The sequence below is a fragment of the Biomphalaria glabrata genome, chromosome 4 (assembly GCF_947242115.1).
Source record: "Biomphalaria glabrata chromosome 4, xgBioGlab47.1, whole genome shotgun sequence".
NCBI lineage: Eukaryota > Metazoa > Mollusca > Gastropoda > Planorbidae > Biomphalaria > Biomphalaria glabrata.
This window is the reverse complement of record NC_074714.1, coordinates 4,387,096-4,411,600: the sequence shown is the minus strand read 5'-3', so window position 1 is coordinate 4,411,600 and position 24,505 is coordinate 4,387,096. Positions and strand designations below refer to the sequence as shown.

Below are 24,505 nucleotides of genomic sequence, written 5' to 3'. Positions count from 1 at the left end.
ATTGTGCCGATATCGATCTGGTGCTGGCCCAATGGTTAAGTAATAACAATCGAATTAGGGTTTAGTTAGGGATAATCAAACCTGCATTTGCTCCATTTTTTTAAATAATTAAATAGTAATAAAAATTAAGGTTTTATTAGGTATCCTGAGGCATATTTATAAGAACAGCATGTATGCTCTCCTGACACAAAGAAGATTACGCTGGCTCGGACATGTCACCCACATGCCAGATGGTAGAATCCCTAAATATATCTTATATGCTGAGCTTGTGGAAGGAGTCCGACCCAAGGGCCACCCAAGACTAACATATAGAGATGTCTGCAAGCGAGACATGAGAGCCATCACAGGCATCAGCGAAAGTATGTGGGAAAATATAGCCAAAGACTGGAGTGCATGGAGACAGACTGTGTGTGCTGGGACAACCCTCGCTGAGAACAAAAGAACTGAAGCAGCCTTAATCAAGAGGGAAAAAAAGAAAGCTGCCCTATCCGCTAGCCCTGAATCAGAGGCATACACATGTATATATTGTGGCAAAGTCTGCCGCTCTAGAATTGGCTTGATTAGCCACACCAGATTCTTCCCCGTCTCAAGATTAAAGCAAAACCAGTGACTCATTTGGGCGTATCCATTGCCTTTCGAGACAAAAGGAACTTATTATTCAATTAAAAATAATATATGTCTTGATTATTTTTTTTTACCAAGCATACAAAATATAAAAAGCAATTCATTTTTAAGATGTATGTATGATAATAAATATAAAAAGCATTACATTTTAAAGTTTTATTTAAGATATTAAATAGACATTTATTAAACAAATATGCCAGCATCAAACATAACTTTTAATTTAAAATGGGAACTTAACATAAAGCTCATACAAAACTTGATAAAACACTGAACAAGAAATTGAAAAAAAATGTATGCGTGACACAAAATATAAAAATACACTAAATATACATGTAGAATAAAAAAAGGAAATAAATGTAATGTTATTAATGTTATAAGTTATCTCTCACTCAATTATTTAATTAAAAACTATTATCTTATAACTTCTGACTGGGTTTAAAAAAAAAAAAAAAAAAAAAAGACTTTGGACACATACAAAAATAGCTTTTATCAAAATATATAGGGTTAGGGTAATGCACAAACAAAAATCACATCAATTATTAAAAAAAAATGAATTATTTACAACAACAAATAAAAATTTAAAATACAAATTCAATTCTAAAAGTAAAAAAACTCATATTTTCACACTTGAGTTGTCTCTCCAAAAGCATATGAAAAAAGAAAGGATTAAGAAAATAATTTGTTTGCATATACATATACTCATAAAAAGGAATTTACAAGGAAATATAATGCTAAAGCATCAATGAATCTAATACTGTAAAGTAGTAAAAAAAATTTTGGACATAATAATAAAAAGGATTTTAATAAAATTATAATACAAATTTCCCTTCTTCTATCCTGACTATCTTGCCTGTCACACGTGTTCCTAAGATACACTTTTATGCATAAAAATATTTCTTCTTCTTTGCTTGCTTTAAAATGTTTTGTCTGTCGAACAGAAGCTGAAACAAAACATAATTTTTTTTTTGTTAAAAATTTTATGATTTATCTCGGAAGTCATTAAAATATTTTTCCAGTCTATAACCCAAAGAAAATGCAATGTCATCAGCTATTTGATGTGAGAAAATGACATTTTATTTCTACCACCTATCAGATACAGGTACTGGTATTTACTTAGTCAATTGTAGTCAAACTGAATTTCCATTAGATTGGATCAATAAAAATTATATTATCTTATCTTATTTACTTTTGGGTGTAATGCACAAATTGTGAGACAAATTTCCTTATGGATAATAAAGATTACTAGTCAACCAGTGGCGTAGCATATGCCGCTATTTTGAAGGGCTGGCCTTAGGCTACTGCAACCTATGCAGCCGCAGTGGGACCCACACTTTCATAGGACCCTCGCTAATTCTAGGTGTTTAAATTATTAAATTAAACCATTTTATAACTTATATAACAGATTTCCCACAGCCTCCTGTCTATTTACCAGGAGCTCCTGGAAATCTCCTAAAATTGCAAAATATACGAAAAAGTTCTGGAAATATCCAGAAATTATTAATATCTTTTGAAAACTCATACAAATCTCCTGAAATATATAGACAAAAATTGTCATTTTGGGGTGTCATTCAATATGGAAAATGCCAATCCTACGCGCAATTAAAAGAAATGGCATTATGCAATATCCGTAATTGTGGAATCTAGTGAAAGAAGCTTCTCACGCCTAAAACTAATGAAGAATTACTTGAGGTCAACAATTCTCGTAGATAGATTGAAACATTTGGTAATTCTTGCTATTGAGCGTGATCTATGTGTGTACGTAGTAAAGAATGAATAAAATGCAAAGACAAATTTATTTTGTAATACAAACTCTTAATTTTCACTTATTATTTGTATTCCTACCAAAACTGGGCCCCGCGAAATCCATTTCGCATTGGGCCCTACAATGATTAAGTCCGGCCCTTCTAGATGAATACAGAGTAGATTACTTGTTCTCTTTCTATGACTTCTTGGTCACTATGGTTAAGTCCGGCCCTCCTATTTTGTGACGGGTGAATACTTCTAGTTCTCCCCCTGTAAAAGGTTAAATGGTGTAATGTTGAAGAATGTGAATGCTGTGGAATGCTGGGTTCGTGCTTCCTGGAGTCACACTTGACACGTAACGAACACAAATGGTAAAGATTGAATAAGTCCAATTTCGGCAGATAAGATATAACATTTATTTAATAAAACACTTCATGGTAGTTACAAAAATGATCCAATGCATAGAATACAGTCGCGTCCACATAACAGCGGCATTAAATATCCAATATACTAAATCTTATTAATTCACATCCACATCACAGCGGGTAACAATAAACTTCAAAGTTACTACTTGACTCTCTAAGTCCAGAGAAAAACTATAAAAATATGTGTACTGTCTCAAAAGACTACTGGCTTCGACTGCTCAAAATATACTACTTGACTCTCTAAGTCACTGCTGTCCGCACAGGACCCAAAGATACTACTGGCTGAACTAAAAGTCAATTTAGTCATTCTTACTCCCTGTTTCTATATCTGGAGTTTCACGTGTCTTTTCACCCTCTTAACCTGAGGTGAACATATTACAGGCAATGTCAACCAAGACTGTGACACCCTCCCTTCTTTTTTTTTTTTGTAGGGTAACTCTAGTCCATCCAATTTGCAGAAATAAAAGAGTAATATTTCCTTTACGCTGTGTCCAAACTCTTGAGCCATGAAGAGAATTATATATATAGATTATTATTACTGAAACAATTCTTTACAAGTGTAATTACTAGATTGAAGTACTGTCATTACTTTTTCTAATAACTGACAAAATATAAGATATATATTAGATTACACTGACCTGTAATTATCACCCAAAGTTGACAATGTTGGAACCCTCTTCTTGCCACTCCGTTCACTTTCCAGCCTAGTTTCCTGCCCAATTGAAATCACATTGCAATGTTGTTGTCATCACAAAGTCCAATAGTTTTATTGCTATCTGTTTCAAATTTATACCACCAAAATGTCACAGTTCTATGGCCTCCTTTAGTCGCGAAGCGACTATGGATCATCTCATGGAAATGAGATGAATGCCTGGGCATTAGCTGTGGTCGGAACGATGTCGCCCACACATCAGTTCCCCCCACTCCACCCAGCTGATGTATCCAAAGGAACAGCAGTGCCGATACAGTTTAGGGTCAGCGGCATCTCAGGTTCTTCCAGAGTTTGGCACTGGGTGCTGCAAACTGTCTTAGTCTATCTGCAAAAGCATTTTTGTTTTTAAAACCAGTCATAACAAAAAAAAAACAGTACAATTAACAGCATTTATGCATATGTAAACAAACCAACTTCAAAGTTATAAAAAAGGCTATCAGTTTAGTCAATTAGCATTTATGAATATACAATCAAATGATCTACCAAAAACTTTCTTTATATTGGATCAGACAACTTCTCCTCATGGTTATCAAATTCTACCAGGCTAGAAAGGGGCAGGCTCGCTGCAAAACTTTCTTCCCCCCAAGTTGCTGGACCTTGTCTTCTAATCCCACCTCTTGCTCAGAGAGTGAAATCCCCTGGTGCTTAACCTCCAGCAGGGTTTTCAAAATATTGATTGTAGATTCTGAAGAAGAAATATAGTTTTAAGATAAGCAATGACGTTCTAGCATCTAAACTAAAACATCAATTCATTAAATCATTTTAAAAATCTAGCCATTTTTAAGTCTTGTTTGACAGGTTTCGCTAGAAGATCTTAAAAATAAGCCCTTAGAAACCTTTGGTGATAAAGGTGCAGTGATTTTCTTAGCTATTTTTTGTATATGGCTGAGTTTCTTCGTCCGAATTTGAAAAGTCCTCTTTTTCATTCTGAAACAAAATAAATACATACATTTAAGCATACAAATATATAAAATATATTGGTTATATGAAACAAAATTACTTCAAATATTTTAACTGTTTAAAAATTAAAATGTCATCCAACTTGAAAAAAATGTACACACATGTTCCTCCTCCTAAAGATAGAAGAGATATGTCTTCCTTTAAATCTGATGTTTCTTGTCCCAAAATAGATCCTTTTTTGGCTTCCTCTTAGTTTTCTGAAAAAATTCACTTTCAAGATTTCACCAATAGCAATGCTAAAATATTTAGTTATTCAAAACTATCTAGGTTTACTGTTATTGATATAAAAAGTGTTACTTTAGTTGAAACATTTAAATAATTACTATAGCGCCTTAGGATCCTATGATAGGTCGGCCAAGTTTTGTCAGTTGGCTGCTGGTGTTTCATGCATTAATACTTAATACCTTTGTTCCCTTAAAAAGTGGCCATGACACAATGGTCTGGCATGGTGACAGCCAGGCAATAGACACAGCCTCATCGAGCCCTCAACTTCTTGTGATTCCACAAAAATAGCCACAGTACACATTCTAGACAATAATTAAATTAGTGTTTAATAATTTTGTATAGTTACTACATACTTTTCTGCTCCTAGCCTAGTTTATTTCTACAATAAAATATAAATGTTCTAAATATATCTTAAGAAATATTAAATTTTGTGAACATTTTTTTTTTACTTGTATCCATATAAGGCATAAAAATACAGTTTACAAATTAATTCTTAATTAAGTTGAAATACCTGCCTTTGCCTTGTGTATTTTAGTTATTTTATATATATATATATATAGGCCTATATATATGTGTGTGTGTGTGTGTGTGTAGGCCTATATATATAGGCCTATATAACTTGACTATCTATCAAAATCTTAAACTTTGTGTGCATTAATTTTCCTTTTGTTGCATATTGTAGGTGTTTTCAAGCCTGAACATTTAGTTAAGAAGTATGAATTTACCATTTCTTTAATTTTAATCACTTTAATGACACTTATACTAGTCAACTTAGTGAAAGTTAAAGTGACTTAGAGACTTTATTTTAGACTTTACATTTAATTTAATAAAAAAATCTAAAAAACTTAAATTTTAAAGGCTTACTAGATCTAGAATTCTAAAACTCAGAAAAATTCGTAAGTTACTAAGTGAAGGATTGTCTTAGCAGCACGTCGACACACTCAGAAAGGACATTTTGTTCTGTTTTGTTTCGTTAGTGTTAATTGAAATACTTGGGCATTGGGTTGAATTTTAAATATTGCCATATGGCGACACTGTAAGTGTTCACTTGTAAACTAGACCGACACCAAGTCTAGAATAACTAGATTCTAAATTAGTAAAAAGTAAACTAGATTAGTACTACATTCTACATCATCAATTATTAGGTTCCGAATCTATGCAGATCTAATCTAGGTTTACATCTAGATCTATATCTAGATAGTTTCAAGAATCTAAGATTCTAGCTACTCTTAGCTAGAGCTAGACTCCGAGTCAGACACTGAGTCAGTGACGAGACAGTCTGTTCAGTCACTGACAGTACTCAGTAGTGACAGTCAACTGAGACTAAACTTTCACACTAAAAAAGACAGTAAAGTGAGTACAGACTTCCACTGTTATATATTAGTGTTAACTGTTAACAGAGTTAAGTCAGTTATTGGTTAAGAGTGACTAAGACGTTTAAGATAGTCATTGATAATGAATCATAATGTCAATAATGATGAGAGTTTTAAGTTTTAGTCTTACTCTTAGACTTAGTCTTAGTAATCTTAGTTAGTTGACTTAGTGAACTTACTTGTCTAGATCAAGTAGATCTATTTAATCTAGAATTCTAGATGTCTATAGTCACTATCTATAGTTTATTATAGATCTACAGTCTTTGAGTCTACTATAAATATAATTGTAATTTAAAATTTAAAATCTAAACTGTTAGAGTAGAGTACTAGAGATAGAAAGGCAGCCTAGGGCTAGGCTTCTACTGAGACTGTGAGACTAGCTAGTGACAAGTGACTGCTTCTAGTTCTACTTCTACAGCCTTAGACAAACTTAGACTGTAGGCTAAGGCTGAGAATTATTTGAGCTTAAGAGACTTTTATTTAAAGAGTAAATCTGAGACTTCTAACTAAGATTAAATGTACTAGTAACTAGAATATAGTTAAATTTATTCCGGACATTACATGAATTCGGACACTCACTGTTTTTGTGGTTATTAAATCTTTATTTTTAGATTTAATATATAAAACTAGCATGCTGTATAATGTGCTTGTCCATTTTCCAATGATTCTGACCCAATTTCCTTCCACTTAGCTGTCTTTTTATGCAAGAAAAAAGAATTTCAAATGTGTGTTTAAGTCAGGTTGTTGCTTTTTCCTATGTTACACGAATGACTTCACCTCTTCCTAGGGTTAAGACTATTATCACTATATTTTTTGGTTGGCTAAGTCTATGCTAATAAGCCAGGCAATATTTATTCTCTTTTTTGGAGCTGTTTTATTTGATTCATAAGCCAAGTTTTTTTATTCAATACATGTAATATACTAAGTCAATTCATAACCTTAGAAACAAGGCTTTATTTCAATAAAACACGACTGATACACACAATAACACAGTACAGACTGGTCACGATTCACAGACTACGATAATGCGAACACGATTACAAATACTAGCACGATTACAAGCACGGGTAACACACAAGTTCATTTAACGATCACTCCATTCACCCCTCCTCTATTTCTTTCTGGGTCTTAGGTTATAACCATGCGTATGAAGGGAAGGATCCGGAGGTATCTCTGGCGTAGACTTTTCTCCTTGCAAGTCGTAACTGTCCTGTACGGGACTCGAGTCAATATTGGCCTCTGGCATTGGGTGGCTCCCCTGTGAGTCACTGATGACTTCTGGCTGGTTGTACATCATTGGGGTGGGACTCTGTGAATTACTGATAGTTTCAGGCCCGTAGCGACTCCCTGGTGAGAGATCCAAAGAGTCACCGACCTCCTGAGGCAGAATACCGTTCTCTGGTTCGAAATAGTCGTTCGTGGAACTTTCCTTTGGTGCCAGGTGCCTAAGCGACACTGTCTCCTCCCGGCCGTTTGGAAATCGTATATGGGCGTACTGTGGGTTGCAGCTAATAAGTTCAACCTCTTGTACCAATGGGTCAAATTTTGAAGATCTTACAGGGGATTTTAGTAATACTTTGCCTGGGTTCTGTAGCCAAGTAGGCAAGGATGTTCCCATTGGCGATCTTCTGTTGAATTTGAAGATCCGTTCGTGTGGAGTTTCATTAGTAGAAGTACACAGTAATGATCGAATTGAGTGAAGTGCCTGGGGCAACACAGATTCCCACTGTGATAGTTCCAACTTCCCTGAGTCCAATGCTAATAAAATAGCCTGCCACAATGTTTTATTCAGCTTTTCTATTTGCCCATTTCCTTTGGCATTATAGGGCGTTGTCCTGCTAGTGGCTATGCCCTTAGAATGTAGATATTCTGTAGTTTCTGTGGACATAAATGATGTGCCACGATCAGAGTGGATGTAACTGGGTGTTCCAAAGAGGAAAAATAACTGGTCGAAGCACTTTATTACTGTCTTAGATGTCATATCAGGACAGGGAAAAGCGAATGGAAACCGCGAATATTCGTCAATCATTGTTAACAAATACTTGTTGCGAGTAGCTGATGGCAAAGGACCTTTAAAGTCAACACTTATTCTTTCAAACGGCTGTGTGGCCTTAATGAGCGTACCTGCAAATTCCTTATAGAATTGCGGTTTAATTCTATTGCAGGTTCTGCATTGTTGAATGGTCTGTCTGACCTCTTCAACCGAGAAGGGTAAGTTCTTTGACCTGACATAATGTAGAAGTCTAGTGACACCTGGATGACACAGGTAGTCATGGTACGTCTTCGGGCTACTTTGTTTCGTCATGGTTGCACAGTGCCCTCTAGACAAGGTGTCTGCTGCTGTGTTGGCGTTCCCAGGTCTATACTGTATATCAAACTTGAAGCTTGCTAGTTCCAATTTCCACCTTTGTATCTTATCGTTTTTAATTTTCTTGTCATGAGTGTCTTTAAATATGTATGAAATAGACCGCTGGTCCGTAATAAGGGTAAAGTGATTGCCACACAAATAATGCTTCCATTTGCGTATGGCTTCAATTATTGCAGTGGCTTCTTTCTCTATGGCAGATTGATGCCTTTCAGTAGGTGAAAGAGTTCTAGAGAAGAATGCAATAGGTCTTCCCTCCTGATTTAAAGTGGCAGCTACTGCGATGTCAGAAGCATCAGTTTCCACAATTAGAGGATGGTCATACTTTATGGTGAAAATTGCTGCTTTCTGCAATTCTTCTTTCAAGTCTTCCAACGCTGTTTTTACTTCTGTAGGTACAGGAAAAATTTGATTTTTCATTATAGGATACATTTTGTCGGAGAAATTTGGTATCCAGTGAGCATAATATGCCAAAAGTCCTACAATCCTTTTCTGAGACTTCAGATCTTTTGGAGGTGGCAAATCTCGCAGAGCTTGAAATCTATCAGGGTCCGGCTTCAAATGCCCTTTGGATATTTCATATCCAAGCAGCTTTACCTTCTTAGTAGCAAATACACTTTTACTTTCGTTGAAAGTTATTCCGTATTCCAGAGCTACCTTCTGAAAATGCAACAGATTTTTGTTATGGGAGTCTACATCTGTACCACATATTGTTACATTGTCGACATAGGCAAACGTGTCAGACAACTTTTCTTTTTCTATAATAGTGTCTATGGTTTTCTGGAAGCAAGCTACACCGTTAGTGACCCCAAAGGGTATTCTGCAAAACTGGTAGAGTTTACCACAAGCTTCGAAGGCTGTGTATTTCTTTTCGCTCTGTTGGATAGATATTTGGTGATAAGCACTCTCCAGATCCAATGTGCTAAAGATTTCATACCTGGAAATTTTCTCCACCATTTCATCCACTCTAGGCATGGGGTAAGCGTCCAGGTAAGTAAATCTATTTATAGTTTGGCTATAATCAACGACCATTCGCTTTTTGTGCCGCTCATTGGTCGTGACAAGGACTTGAGCTCTCCAAGGTGATTTGGAAGGTTCAATGATACCGTTTCGTATCAATTTCTCAACTTCAGCTTTAATAAATTGTGTGTCTTGGAAGGAGTAACGACGAGATTTAGTAGCAATAGGTCTGCAATCAGGGGATAAATTTGCAAACAATTGTGGTGCCTCTACCTTAACAGCATTGAGCGAGCAGACATGAAATGCAGGTCGACCACCGTTGAATGGAATTATCAGTTCTTTGTGTAATGCGAGGAAATCTAACCCAAGCACTACATCAGTGCAAAGTTCATCTAGTAACGAAAGTTTGAATTGATTGTAAACTTCCCCTTTGTATTTTAGCGATGCAAACGTGTGGCCTCTTGTGACGCTTGACAGTTGAGATGACGCCATAGAAATTGTGTGCTTTGAACGTGTCACTGACCAATCGTACTCTCTTGGTATGTTTGAAGAAATGTAGCTTTCCCCACTACCTGTATCAATTAGGGCTTTTAGGTTCACGCCATTTACAGAGATGTGTACTGTTGATTTAGTTAAACCAGGTACAGACGAAGTAGCAATTAGTGATGTTAGATGTGTAGAGTCCTTAATGCAGCTACAATCTTTACAAGATTGTCTTTTAATCTCGTGGCTAGGAGATGTTTTGACTTTTGTTTTGGTTATAGGAGTGTTGCGAGACCTGCAAACCTTCGAAAAATGTCCATTTTTCCCGCACGAATGACACATGCAGTCTTTGGCAGGGCATTTCGCTCTGAGATGCCGACTACCTCCGCAAAAGAAACATTTAGTATTCACTGTTGCGATTGTTTCTGAGTCCACCATTTCTTCGGTTGAGATTGCCGATGACGAAAGAGATGACTCTACCAATTGAGACGGAGTACTAAACGAACTGGATTCTTTTTGGGCCATGTCGAGAGTCTTGGCAATATCTAAAGCCATTTTCAAGTCAAGGGATCTTTTTTCAAGTAGCCTCTGTCTAATTACACTCGAACGCATGCCGCTAACAAAGGCATCGCGAATGGCGTCCTCTTCATTTTTGTCAGCACTGACAGCTCGGAACTGACAATCTCTGGCCTTCACTCTCAGCTTGTGTACAAATTGATCAAGACTTTGATCGACTTCTTGTTTGCAAGTTGCAAGCAAATGTCTGGCCAATGTTTCATTAGGGGCCTTCACAAATAAATTCTCAAGAATAGATTTTGCTTCTGAGTATTTAGAACAGGTAGAAATATACTGATATAAGGATGGAGACACAAAGTTGCATAGCAGGTCAAACTGTTCGCTTTCACTAGCCCCTACCTTCGTTGCGAATCTGTCAAAACAAGAAATCCAATGTTTCCATGTAACTGAAGCATTAGTTGAACTAGGATCAGCATCCAGTCTATTGGGACGCAAAAACTTGTCCATTTAAGAATGGTTTTATTGAAATAAATTGTAATATACTAAGTCAATTCATAACCTTAGAAACAAGGCTTTATTTCAATAAAACACGACTGATACACACAATAACACAGTACAGACTGGTCACGATTCACAGACTACGATAATGCGAACACGATTACAAATACTAGCACGATTACAAGCACGGGTAACACACAAGTTCATTTAACGATCACTCCAATACAAAAAAAAAAATAACAGGGTGTTTGAATTAAATTACGATTTTCTTACCAAAATATATTTCAAACAGCCAGTTTTGGACATCAATGTTAATGATCTTATATAATTATATTATTTTTTTTTTTTTTGGGCAAATGTTTGGAGTGAGCTTGGTACATTGTATGAAGTTAAATGCCTAGATATATAGACTATTCTAGACCTACTAGATAGATCTAGATTTATATAGAGAATATATAGGATTCAGCTATTTAGGCAAGAATGGCTATCTTAACCTGTACTATATTACAAAAGATCATCTATATTAGAAATTTATTAAATTAATAAACAAAAAACTTAAACATTCAACACACATCTAATCATGCAAACATAAAATAAGTCTAAAAGTCTGTGTAGAAGTCACTATCCCTGTGACCAAATTTTGGTAGAATAAGTGTGTTCATATTTTTATTTTTTGTGTTTGTATTTATGCATAATTTGAAAACATCATAATGATTTCATGTGAGGGGCTATGCCTGGGGATCTTAAAATTATTTAATGTTAATATAGATAGAATTAAAATCTGAGTTTATTGATGCCTAAATATAGAGACTGTCTGAAATAAATTATGGTGTCTGGAATCAAATAATGTGGGTCAAATTTGTCTGAATTAAATGAAAACACATGGCCTCTTTGACCTTAAATATAATAACAAATATAGGTTAGGGGTACAAATATAAGTAGTCATCCTTATTCTCCTTAAAAACTAAAGAAGATTTTGATACTTCATTTTCTTTTCTATGTCGAACCATTGTTAAATAATGCGCTGTCAAAGTTAAACTTTGAAATTTTGGCCTATAGGTGTCCGAATAGCATTTATATTTAATCTATCATACTATCATACTCTTTCTATTGTTTCTACTATAGATTTAGAAATCGAGATCAACTAGATGTATTAGATCTAGTTAATCTAGTTCTAGATCTAGATCTCACATGAGTCTAATTTTTAATGTCTATTATTTGACTCTGATATATGGTCAGTATGGTCTAAACAGAAGGCTAAGATTGTTTAGTAAGAAGGAGGACCCACAGATGCACAATGCATATTATATATATTAGCAAAATAATCATTACTTTCCGTTTAAAAAATTTAAAAAGTTTTTTTAATTTTTTAAGTTTAAAAAGTCTATATAATAATATTTAATATATTATATATTTTTATAGATCTAGAATAATCTATATATATAGTTATTCAGAGTTAAACAATGGATTCCCATTTAAGATGTCACAACAATCAACATCATCACCACCTTCCACTTCCTCTTCCACTAATAGCCAGACTCTAGATACCATTTTTGTTGCTTATCACCTTAGTTGTGTTCATATCTAGATCTGGTAGTAATAAAAATACATATGTTTTCTATATATATATTTTCAGACATAGTCTTTGCACACTAAAAGTTTCAAAGTCTTTAAGAAATTAAAATATCATGTCCCATTCAAAAAGATCTCAAACGTCTGCTTATCAAGTTTATGCTTCAACTGGCTATCAAAAATCAAACCGCCAATCTCGTTCATATGACACTTCAAGTAGACACAGGGAAAACAGTTTATTAGAAAACGAAGACTACAAAAGAAACCGTAGTTCTGGTAGTTCAAAGAGTGTTAAAAAGAATAAAGAATTTTTTTCGGATTCTGTAGAAGATTTTAGAGACTATAATAGGAAAAGTTTTGAAAACTCCTCCACTGCTATCTCTAAAATGTCAGACTCTAAATCACATCGACATGACAGAAAAGATAAGGAGGGCATTGTGAAATCAACACAGTCCCTAATGGACATTGATTTCAGTAGCAATCGTGGCATCACCTCAGCCCATCTTTCTAAATGGAAAGATTTTTCATCCCATCATGGTCACTCCTCCGAAGAAGACCAGAATGATCGACACAATATGTGGAAAGGTGGTCGTAAGTTCAGCAAATATTCAGACTCTGAGGAAGAAGAGGATGGAGATTTCTGGCGAAAAGAAAAGCATGGCAGGAACAAACGTACATGGAAGGAATCATCCAGCTCATCCAGACATGCCCCGCTTATTGTTGATTTCCCAGAACCTAGTCACAATAGTGGTAAAAAGTCCTCACTGCCCCAAGGGAAACCAAAGCCGTTGTTAGAAACCTATATCCCTCCTCCTGTGAAGAAACCTGTCAGTTTGCTGGATCTCCCCAACACTGGCTTGAGGGTCCATGACAGAGCTAAGCGCAAGAACAGCTCAAGAATGAGACAGAGTGATTCACGATCAGATGGCAAGTATGATGAAGAATCACATCAGGATCATGATTTGTCTTCAGGAAAATCTCCTGCAAAGAAGGCTAAACTGGACAAGTCTGAGTTACAAGACAGACATCCAGAGAATACAAAGTGAGTTTGGCTTCTATACGATTTTATTTACCTTTATAACTTTTCATTAGTTATGGTTAGCAAAACCTAGATTATTTTACTTTTTACTTTAGTTGGGATTAAATATCATCGGGTAATTCTTTTACTTAACATTCTTTTCTTATTGTTACGAAATTGTTTTCCTTCTATTTTTGTAAACCATTGCAGTGATACAATAGTCCCACTGATATAAACTATTTAGTATTTAGCTTTCTTGCTTTTAATAACTCCTAAATTCAATTTCAGTTTTTATCCTTTTGTTATGCTAATTTTTGTGAAAAAAAAAATTTTTTTTTCAAGGGTAATATTTTTTTGTGTTTACTCCAGTTTGATTTGCAAATATTAACTAAAAATTCTTTTTTTTTTTTAAAGATAGAGTGATCTTTAAGAAAAATAACCATTGCTTTCAAGGGGTTAGAATGATCATGCTTTTTATATTTCAGAATTCTGTCCTGTAAGTGTAGCAGTAGTACATTCCTTATTATCCCTTCATGTTGTGCGATGACTTACCTACATGGACGTGCCAAGCTCACAGTACTGTTGGGCTCAGTTTCAATACTGGCCTACAAGCTAACACAAGGACAGTGTTACGATGTGTACTCTCCTGCTTCATGTAGTCTCTTGGGGATCAATGTAGATAATAGTCAGACGTTCAAGTCGAGTGATGTCAGAGAGTTACTTTCTAAGCATGGGGTTGTTGACTTGGAGAAAGAGGTAAGTTTTGCTGTCGTGTCTTTTTGGAAGGCCATCAATGTAGCTTTGTTCCTGTTGGTGTTCTTGCAAACTTGGAATGACGATTGATCATTTCATAGCAACAAGATGAAACCCTGGGCATTAGCTATGCTCTGGAATGTTGTTGCTTTATTCCAATAAAACATGACTGATATGTAACACACACAATAACACAGTACTAGACGGTTCATGACCAACAGACTTCAATATGAATACAAATATTATTACAATGCTACCATGATTACAAACATGAGTAAACACAGAAGTTCAGCTCAAGATATAAGTTTGATGTTATATGACTTAAATGACATTTATTTTTTAAAGTAATTTTGTACATACTTATACCTGACTTGGTTTTCATTCTTTTTGTCCAGTTGGCTAACCTTGACAACAGTACAGTGGCTGTCCTGAGAGCCGAAAGACTTGAGTCTGCAGTGTGTGACTATGTTACAAGCTTTATTCCTTACACACAGCTCTTTACTGCTTCACCTGCCAGGGACATTGACCAAACCAACCATAAAGGCATAACCCTGCCTAAACTTGGCCTCAAATTAGCTCCAGCCAAGGAGATGGTGTCCACTTGTATGAACATGTCACCTGAGTATGAGGATGTGCTGGTCAAGTGGGCCAAGAAAGTCTCAGAAGGTCTAGAAGGTAATGTTTATATTACCAAGTATGTTGTTTAGTGGGAATGAAGATGTAAATGGAATGCTAGTCTTGTATACTAAATTTTATGTATTCGTTCTTCAGGGAAAAGGCCGCCAATTGTACTGTGCTGTGGCGCTAAGAACACTGGAAAGTCTACTTTTAACAGGATGCTCCTTAACACCACATTACAAAAGTATTACATTATTACAATTTATTTTTTTAAATACTTGATTCAACTTTTGTTACTTCTGATAAAAAAGGGGGTTGGGGGGGGGCACAATGAATTATTTTATGGCATTTAATTGTTAAATGAATTACTTGCTTCCATAGTGCAGAGTCTGTTGCCTACTTGGAGTGTGATGTTGGTCAGACTGAGTTCTCTCCACCTGGTACCCTTGCTCTCCACATTATTAGCCAGCCAGTATTGGGTTTGTTCTGCTTTAATTTTCTTGTTTATGGTCATAGTAATTTCTATACATTCACATGGTGCCATCAGCATTATGGACAGTACTGCTGATGTAGATAGGAATATCCAAAAAAAAATAAATGTAATCATATTATGTTTATATTTGTGTAATTATTTGCGTCTTTTAAAAGTTAACTTTGTTGATCTAATGATTTATTTTCTTCTTTTAGGTGCGCCATTCTGTCATCAACAGCATGCTGAAAGGTAAGTGTAAAATCTTAAATGTTTTTATTTAATGACCAGAAATCTGTTTCTTATGACTGCAGTAATATTTTCTATGAATAGGATTTTACTTGACATGAACTCCAAATATTCCTATTGAATAGTTTTGGTTATCTTGGCAAAGTTTTTATAGGTCATTTCATTCAGGCCTCCTTCAGTCGTAGAACGACTGTGGTTCGAACAAGCGAGATGAAAGCCTTGGCATTGTTTATGGTCAGAACGATGTCGCCCACGCAGCTGATGTATAGGTCATAAGGAAACAATTAAATCTTGTTCATATTTTAAAAAGAGATTTCAAATAACTTTAAGTTGGCTGAAGCATATTTAAATTAGATTAATATCATTGAATTATTTTGTTATAGCTATAGTTCTTGAGAAAAACCATTATTAAAATGTTCTATTTTTAATGAAACAGGTAAAAAAATATGACAACCTTTGGTTTGTTCTTTATTTTGTATTTTCTTTAAACTGGCCATTTTATGCTTTATTTGATCATAGAATGGTTTTCTATGGCGATGCCTCCCCAAGCCAAGATCCTAGCTTGTATTTGAAGTGTCTCAAGTTTGTATTTGAAGCCTACAAAGAAATGAACTGGCCTCTGCCGCTAGTAGTAAATACCATGGGATTTCCTGAAGGTATTGAAAATAAATTAAGATATTGTCTCATTTTCTTCATGTTGTCTACTTAATCATTATTCATCATTCTGGTTGAAGTTAATGGATGTTCTGTCACATCTTTTCTTATGTACTATTATTTTAATACTGTCTTCCTATTTTATGTTAAACATTTTTAAATTCATAATATGAATCGTTTTTACCATTATAGTAATCTTTTTACAATACCTCTATTCAAGTCACTCCTTCATGGAGGGTGAACGCTGATCTTGAATACTGCTCTAGCAATTTTCCTAGAAATTTATCAGTTGATTTATATTGCTGAGAAAAGAATTACTAACTCATTGGCCACATAGGGAAAACTCTTTTTTGACCGTTAGAAGTTTTCAGAGTAAAAAGTAAATAAATGTAAATTTGGCTGGAGACTATATCTAGGTCTAGAGGCAACATGGCGTAGTTAGCTGTTTGACCGTAATTTTGTGATAACAGTAAATTTAAAGTTGCTTCAGTTTTATTAATGTTTTTAAGCGTTGTTTATATTTTTACGTAAATTTAAAATAATCATATCTACATTCTAGATCTAGAAGTATGGTAGACTACATCTTAGGAGTACTAAATCAGAGCTTAAGGTCTAGTGTTTGACCTAGATGTCCATGTAATAAACATACCAATAAATAATGGCAAAAGTATGTCATTCCCCCCTGGCCAATTCAGAAAATGCGGATGTTCAACTTCATGGCTATCAAGCAGCTGATTGTGTCATGGGTTTGATACCCCAATAGAATCAAATATTTTTTTTTTACTTATTTTATTTTATTATATTTGAAGTTTAATGATGGAGGTATTGTCTTTTTAAAAAAAATATTGTTAAAATGTTCCTCTTGTTAAATGCTTTAAAGAATTTAAAAAATGTGTTTATGTATGTCTTCAGCTGTTAATGCAATCAAGCAGCAAGTTGTTTTCTTTCTTTATCTCATATTTGCCATATGTTTTGTGTTTCTAGGTATTGGACTGATGTTACTAATTGATACCATGCAGATTGTGGAGCCAGACCTAGTCCTGCAGATTGAAAGCTTCAATCAAATGCTCAATTTCCCAGCTATAACACAGGAAGTGGTGGCACTGGATGAAGGGTGGAGCTGCAATAAACTTCCAGTACTTAGTCTTTTCACATTATGGTCCAGGCAACGTATCCATATGGAATTTGTAAACTCCATCGGATAGCCATTTTAAAAATCTTTCCCCAGTGACCTAACTCTCCTCACACTTGCTGTTTTCATTTAAACACACATGTCCTTGACCTAGTTTCGTCTCACCTGGAAGTAGGAGATTTGTCCTTGCCATAAAACACTTAAGCATAATGCCCCAAGCATTTTGTTTTTAGATCCCTAATCCACTCTTTGAAACGGCTTACCCCGTCATGGAATACATGTGATGACTGTGTATATCCTCTCCTATCAGTACCATCTTGCCCACCCCCACCCATCCCTTATTTTTATTTCTGGATATACTGATCTGCTTCGGTCACCCTCCCCAGTGACAAGATATGGGGAGCTCTTCAACTCAAGAAAGCCTGACTGAACAGAAAAAGTTAAATCATTTCTTGGTCAAGACAACCTTACAACAAGAAGCAGCTTATTGTAAAAGCCATGTTTCCCTAGCCATTGTTGTAACCCTGAATTTAAGCCATCAAAAATTTCCAGAAAAAGCCAAACCTGGCTAACCCACTTACAACAGACCCTAAACTTAAGTGATTAAATTTCCCCCCACCTTTTCCCAAAAATCTATTCCTCTCAGAACTCAGATGGCCCATGCATGCTTCTTACTTCTAATGGCTTATATGGTGAAACATATGAAGAAACAACAAATCGTCAAAAGGCAAAAAATTTCCAACACCTGAAGTTTTTCCTGGCCCGCTGTACAACCCTGTAATCATATTCCCCTCTTATTTCATAATCCCCTCTATCTGACATTCCCCTCAACTAAATCCCAGTTCACAACGGTGGAGGTGTCACTCAAGGTAGTTTTTTTTTTTCTAAATAATTAAATTTTTTTTTTGTAACCACACATTTGTGCAGTTCTTTGTTCACACATTAAATTAACAGTTTGATTAATTACAAGTCTAACAGTTGAGTTTCAACATTGGGGATAGAACTTGTGAACTTTCAGAAATGTCATTTCATTTTTTTTTTTTTTTTTTCAAATTGTTCTTTCTTTTCTTCTTTCATCTCTCTGTAGACAGACATATGCAGTCAGTTTTTATCTAACAAATTAATGAAGTTTTTAAACTGGTTAATCAAGAGCAGTGTTTCTTAACCTGGGTTTCACATACTCCTGCAGTATTCAGAAGGCCTTGGAGTAAAATTATTGTATTTTTGGAATACTTTGAAGGAAAAGTCAGGAGTAAAATATCAAATAAACCATCCAGTGGTCTTAATAAGTTTGTATCAAACTGAAGAAATTTATTAGTAAGGAAAAACAATGTAAGATGCAAGTATAATTGACCAATTTAAGGTTTAGTAGAGAGAGAAAAAAGTACTTAGATCTTTCTAAAAAGAGGGTATTAATGTATGATCATATAATAAAAGCATAATGGAATCACTAACAGGAGAAGGGGAACAAGCGAGCAACTGGCTTCTAAACCCAGCTGATCCTAAACAGTATCTGTACGTTCCCTTGTGTTTGTGTGTGTGTGGGGGGGGGGGACTTCTCTAACCATATCTAATGCCCAGACTTTCATCTTACTATGAGATGATCCATGGTCACTTGGCAACTGAAGGAGGCCATAGAATATAATGGGAAAAAATTTGACCAATTTATTTAAGACTTTTTTCTTGACCAAATATATTTGAGTCAAAGCACAAAGTTTTTAAGTGATCTTTGCTTATGTTGAAATTGTTTTGATAAGGTTTATTTCATTTTTGAAAAGCATATCCTGCCAATCTGTGTGGGAAAACTTTCTTAGATTATACAACCTAGTTTTTGAAATTATTACACACACTACTAGTAAAATTAAAAGCATGTCCTTTACATTGAAAAAAAAAATTTTGAATACCAAACTATAAGACATCTACACAAAAAAATTGAAAAGACTCATTCACTCTCAAGCGTAAGTATTAACTATTGCAGCTTGTTCACATCACAAATGTAATGTCTTTAGTACAACCCCTTCATAGTATGTTGAATGCAATTCTGATAATAACCAGTAAGATTTAATGCTTAGGTTTTCTATATCAGAGTGATTGACTTTTTTTTTTTTATTCGTTATGGTTCTATAGTATTTTGAGTTCTCAAATGCTCATTAAAGTTGCCTTGTCCTTTAAAATTTGTATTCACCCTTTAAGTTAGAAAGTTTATGAAAATATTCTTTTTTCATCTGATTATTTTATTTGATTGATTGAATAATTTTTAGCAATAATTAGGCATCCATGAAGTATTTGTCATGAATAAATGAGATACCTTTTAAAATAAACACAGATTTATTGTTTTGTTTACATAGGTCAGGGATCCCAAGCAGAAAGTATCAGAAACCAAAGAACATGAGTTGATGTTCCTAGCTACACTTGTCAGTCAGAGAAGAGAGTAAGTTGGCACATTGTAGTGTTTGCAATGCTACATACAAGTTTTAGAGGAACTCATAAAATTTAAAACAATAATGTAAAACAATTTTTATATCCTTACATTTTTTTTTTAAATGACAATGCCATATCTTGAGTTAATTATTATTCAAGTGATCTGTTACTTAATTTGATAATCTTTAGAAATGTTTTTTTTTTTCTTCACCAGTTTTAGTATGAAGCTGAAACCAGCCGATCTACGTAACCTGGCCCTTCTGTCTAGTCTGTCCTCTGGCCTGGAGCGTGGCATGACCCTGACCTCCATGCCTCCTTACACAGTACCCTATAGGTATCTTGGAATCCATGTGTGTCACCATCGTGTTCCATTGGAAGGTCTCCTTCAAGCTATTGACTCCAGTGTGGTGGCTCTTTGTGTTACAGACTTGACACAGGTAGGTCGAATGGGATAGTACAGTAAAACTCCTTCAATTAAATGCTTGTTGTAATGCAAATAATAGAGAAATGTATCATTCATTAACACTTAAAGCTGTCCATGATTGTCTGTCATTTTTCATTGCCAGAAAATGTCATTCCCAATTGGGAAATCTTTAACCATAAAGAAAACAACACTCTTTCTTATACCATTTTCATGTACTTTTTTTTTTAAATATTGTTTTATACCAACAATAATTTTATTTATTGTATTGCTTGCTTAAATATAAATCCTCGATTTCCTTTGAAAATTGAGACTATTGGTAGAATTTTTAGATTCGTAGCATTAAACTGCATTATTAGGACACCAGAGAAAACAATTTTCATCACAGCTTCCATACTTTGTAAATCTTGGCTGTCTTTTTGTTTTCTTGTTGAATTTTTGTTTGTTTGTAGAAATAACTAGTTACCAAGAATGATGGTATAGATTAAGAATAGCCTTTGTGTCAAACACTTATCAATGTTACCTTTGGCTTCTTCTTTTTCCTTTCATACTGGCTTACAATGAATAGGTCCAATAACTGAATCTCTCTTTAATCTCCATGTATACCACTGACCTTTGCACTTTATAATTTGTTTCTGTTTTCTCAGGCCAAGAAAGAAAATGAATGTATGCCTTACACTTTTACAGAGATGCCAGTTTGTACTTGTCTTGGACTTGGTAAGATTTGATCAATTTTTCTATTGAAATGTTTCAATCAGTTAATGTAAAACAAAAAATTGTACAAAGCAACCATAATTTTCAAACCATTACTTGCACTTGTAATAAAAAAATGATATGCTTTTTTTTTAAAAAAAATTTATGCCCTCGAACTAATTGAAACTTCTTTAAAGCTTGTATAAAATTCCAAAAGTATAGCAAGAAAAAAACTTTTTTTGATCCGATTCTCTATCCTGGCATGATTGTGATACTGAGCTCTCATAAATAACTGAATATGTCTTTTGTTTCAGGTATTGTTCGAGGAATAGATATTTCTAGGGAGCTGCTATACATTGTCACTACACTGCCCAAAATTGTCTTTCGTAAAACAAATACGATTCTGAAAGGCAACTTGACTCTGCCAGACCAGCTCATTCTGAAACAGGTGAATTAACATTTTGAAACTTACCGTAATTACACCAAATTTAAACTTTAAACAAAAAATGCTTTTGTGTAACACATCTGTCATACTTATAGCATTCTCAGAGTGCTATGAACCAATAGTTTTTTGTGGACCAGTGGGAATTTGGGAGATTTCTGTGCTGCCTTTAGGTCCTCAGTAAACCCAACTCAGCTCAAGTCGGGTTCCAAACTCAAGCTCCCTTTATAGGTTACCCCTCTCAACCAGACATTTATCATACATCTTAGATACAAACAGATAAATATATTAATTTATACACAATATGGAAATTCATAATTCTAAAAATACTTTTTTTTTAAAGATTCTGTGTGGCCAGGATTTTGATAGATATGAATCATCTTGACTAGCTAATAGAAAATATTGCCTATAAATTTGTTTAAATATCCATAGCCTCAACATGGCCACTAGAAACAATATTAAGGACATTCTCTTTTTTTTCTTTTAGTTGTTTTTAGCTTGTGAGTTCACTTTACATTTTTTCCATATGGATTAAAGAAAATAATTAAATCATGTTATATTTTTCAGTTTTGTTTGCCACTAAACCATGTTTTGACTTGTTTCAAACATTTCAGAAGAGTTCAGTCCCAATCCCTTATGTTGATTCGTTAGCACCATCTACAGCTGTATCATCTGTCAGGCCAAGGTCACGTATGCCTCGGTCTTCTCTGGGAGCCCAGTGATTGTTGGTGACAGTAATCTATGGCCAGTCTAGTCAAGTGTGAACACCAAGACTGTCATTGTGGAAATTTTTACTTTGGAATTTTTAAATTGTTTCATTGGATCAAATATTTCAATTGTCGTAACAAATCTTATTTAACCCAGAGCTAGTTACTAGTGAAGAACATGCAGAGAAAATGTTACTTGTGTATCTAATTTTTTAGAATGATTTCATTCATTTCACTAGTCTGCCTTTTTTTTATTATTTCAAAGCTATTCATCAAAATATAATTCATTTGTAATTCTTGTTATGATGGCTTATGTTATAGAAATAGGCAAAACTGATGTAATCAAAATAGTGAGATAGTGATGTATATAAGTCTCTAAACCTCATGTTAAATATTAAATGACTTTGATTAAATAATATAAGTAAAGTACTTACTCTAAGGCATGTTTTTATGTACATTATGTACATAATCGCCTTAACCCATCAGTTATGCCAGTAGAATGTATCACAGCACTAAAGTGAGTTTCAATCCAAGTGTACTGCTCCTCCTTTCTTTGAGAGTTTTATTTAATGTACTATTGAAAGCAAAAGTCTACAGCAACTTTGTCTGCCTAGTTCTATGTAATACTTGAAGAATGGCCAACTGAGAAGTCTTTTTAAACATATAATTTATGAACCGAAACAAAAAATTTTATTTACATTTCTAAGAAGCAGTTTCCTTTTTCATTCATTTTGCAAAGTCCTGAACTAAACACAACATGGCTTAAATTGTGCCTATGTGCCGAAAACCCAATAACTTAACTAAAACGATCACATTTTATAATTACCTAGTTTTAAATATGTTCGCAGTTTGTTTTTTTAAATCCCTTTTTCCTGACGAATTTCATTTTGAGGACCAAAATATATTTGAAATATTTTGCTGTCTGATAGGAATATCAAAGTCATGGAATGCAGAGTTATAGTCATTGTAGCCATTTTTATAAGGGGTAAATTGTTGTTTTTTTTTTAATTCAGAATCCAGAGATCTGCTTATCAGATTTTCTTTTCTTTGTTCAACTGAAATCCGACTAAGGTATAGTATGGCTGCTATAATAGACCAACTCTACTATCAGAGAATATTACATTTAAATCAAGAACCAATTAGACATTTTTACATATCTGACTATATAACATTGGAAATTATTTGTTCATTTTCATATACCCTTGTTTCCACATATCAATGTGCATTTAGCTTGTATTTTATGTATATATATTCAGACAGTTTTTATTGCATTTGGACACTAAATGCTCATTAGAAAACTTTTATCAGTTTGTTTTTTGTGTGCTGAAAGATTCTATAAGTCTCTGACTACAAACATTTATTGAAACTATGTTAATGTGTCCATGAAGGGGAACTAGGATAAAGGTTTCTTTGTGAAATCTTTACAATTGAATTTTATTGTCATGTGTTATATCAAAATTCTGGTTGAATGGCTGCCTGGTCATGTGGTATACATTCTGAACTGTCATCCGGATGATCCAGGTTTGAACCCCACCAGCCAACCAGCAGCTGTTTTTAGGCTAGGATGTAAACAATTCTGAAGGAACATACAAAACATGCAATTCTTGGGAAGTTATGGAAAATATCTAACATGAATTTCAGAAGCATTATTTTTTTTAATTGATAAACTGATTTGTTGAGCAACTTTTTTGTCTCTATGGTTATCACTACTTCATTTTTCTCAAAAGTTTGTAGACTAGCTGAAGTTCCTGTAATGTGGTCCACCAGTTCTTAAAACTTTTTTTTTTATAACTTGAACAATAACAATGCTTGTGTGAGCTAAATTAACCCAACCTACTTAACCTACAGCTATGTTTACCAACACATATGGTACAAACTCTATTCGGGGACTGCTAGGTTCTTGTGGTTTGAAATGTTGGAACTCGACAGTGATAGTTCTCTGTAGAATTGCATTGACTAATCTAAGTTCCAGTACCTGTTTCTTCCCCTATTTTAGTTTTCTGTTCTTGAGAAAATTGTTTCCCCTTTCTAACCAGAATTTGTTGTTCTGTCCTTTGCTGTACACACTCTGTGCCTCAATATAAGATTGTTGTGATGATTGAATGTAGGCACTATGTATGTAGTTCTATTGAGGAAGTTAAACAGAAACATTGGGTGTACCTCAATAAACTTTTGTTCCTATCAGACTGTTCTAGATTTATCTGTGCCAATGAATTTTGTTATTACTACAGATTTATTTTAAAAAATGACTTATTCTCAAGAATTATGAATTGAAAACAGTATTTGGGCATTGAATGTAAAATATATTTTTTATATCTTCACTTATATGACTTGTTTCAATGACTTGGCTCAATAGTTTTGTTGGTTATTTCATTGTATTGTGTTGTATTGGGAAGTCTGTGTAGGGAGTGATAATAAAATGTTATGGAATCATTGCAATGTTTCAGATTTCTTTTGTTTTGTTCATTATAT

General features: G+C 34.3%; 1 protein-coding gene and 1 long non-coding RNA gene across 4 annotated transcripts in view; one reads left to right on the top strand and one right to left on the bottom strand.

The window, feature by feature from the left end:
* LOC106066212 (polynucleotide 5'-hydroxyl-kinase NOL9-like) overlaps positions 1-24,468 on the top strand; it is a 329,067-nt gene extending 304,599 nt beyond the window's left edge. The window contains exons 1-14 of one of the 2 annotated variants that reach the window (XM_056027007.1): positions 5,866-6,042; positions 12,521-13,498; positions 13,960-14,230; positions 14,623-14,902; positions 14,999-15,089; positions 15,227-15,324; positions 15,533-15,566; positions 16,083-16,219; positions 17,202-17,353; positions 19,698-19,780; positions 19,985-20,207; positions 20,839-20,908; positions 21,199-21,332; positions 21,941-24,468. In XM_056027007.1, coding sequence (XP_055882982.1) covers positions 12,573-13,498; positions 13,960-14,230; positions 14,623-14,902; positions 14,999-15,089; positions 15,227-15,324; positions 15,533-15,566; positions 16,083-16,219; positions 17,202-17,353; positions 19,698-19,780; positions 19,985-20,207; positions 20,839-20,908; positions 21,199-21,332; positions 21,941-22,048 — 2,607 coding nt within the window. In that variant the 5' untranslated portion in view covers positions 5,866-6,042; positions 12,521-12,572 and the 3' untranslated portion in view covers positions 22,049-24,468. Of the gene's footprint in view, positions 1-5,865; positions 6,043-12,520; positions 13,499-13,959; positions 14,231-14,622; positions 14,903-14,998; positions 15,090-15,226; positions 15,325-15,532; positions 15,567-16,082; positions 16,220-17,201; positions 17,354-19,697; positions 19,781-19,984; positions 20,208-20,838; positions 20,909-21,198; positions 21,333-21,940 lie in introns of those variants that run through there. The other variant, XM_056027008.1, reaches the window with a different exon arrangement.
* LOC106059148 (uncharacterized) lies at positions 825-5,724 on the bottom strand. 2 transcript variants are annotated; one of them, XR_008777587.1, is made up of 7 exons: positions 5,554-5,724; positions 4,788-4,991; positions 4,566-4,661; positions 4,341-4,431; positions 3,988-4,189; positions 3,431-3,829; positions 825-1,565 (listed from the first exon to the last, which is right to left on the bottom strand). It is a non-coding gene; the product is annotated as an uncharacterized LOC106059148 (long non-coding RNA). The 2 variants fall into 2 exon arrangements; XR_008777588.1 differs by having other exon boundaries at positions 4,869-4,991.
* Positions 24,469-24,505: the final 37 nt, after the last annotated feature.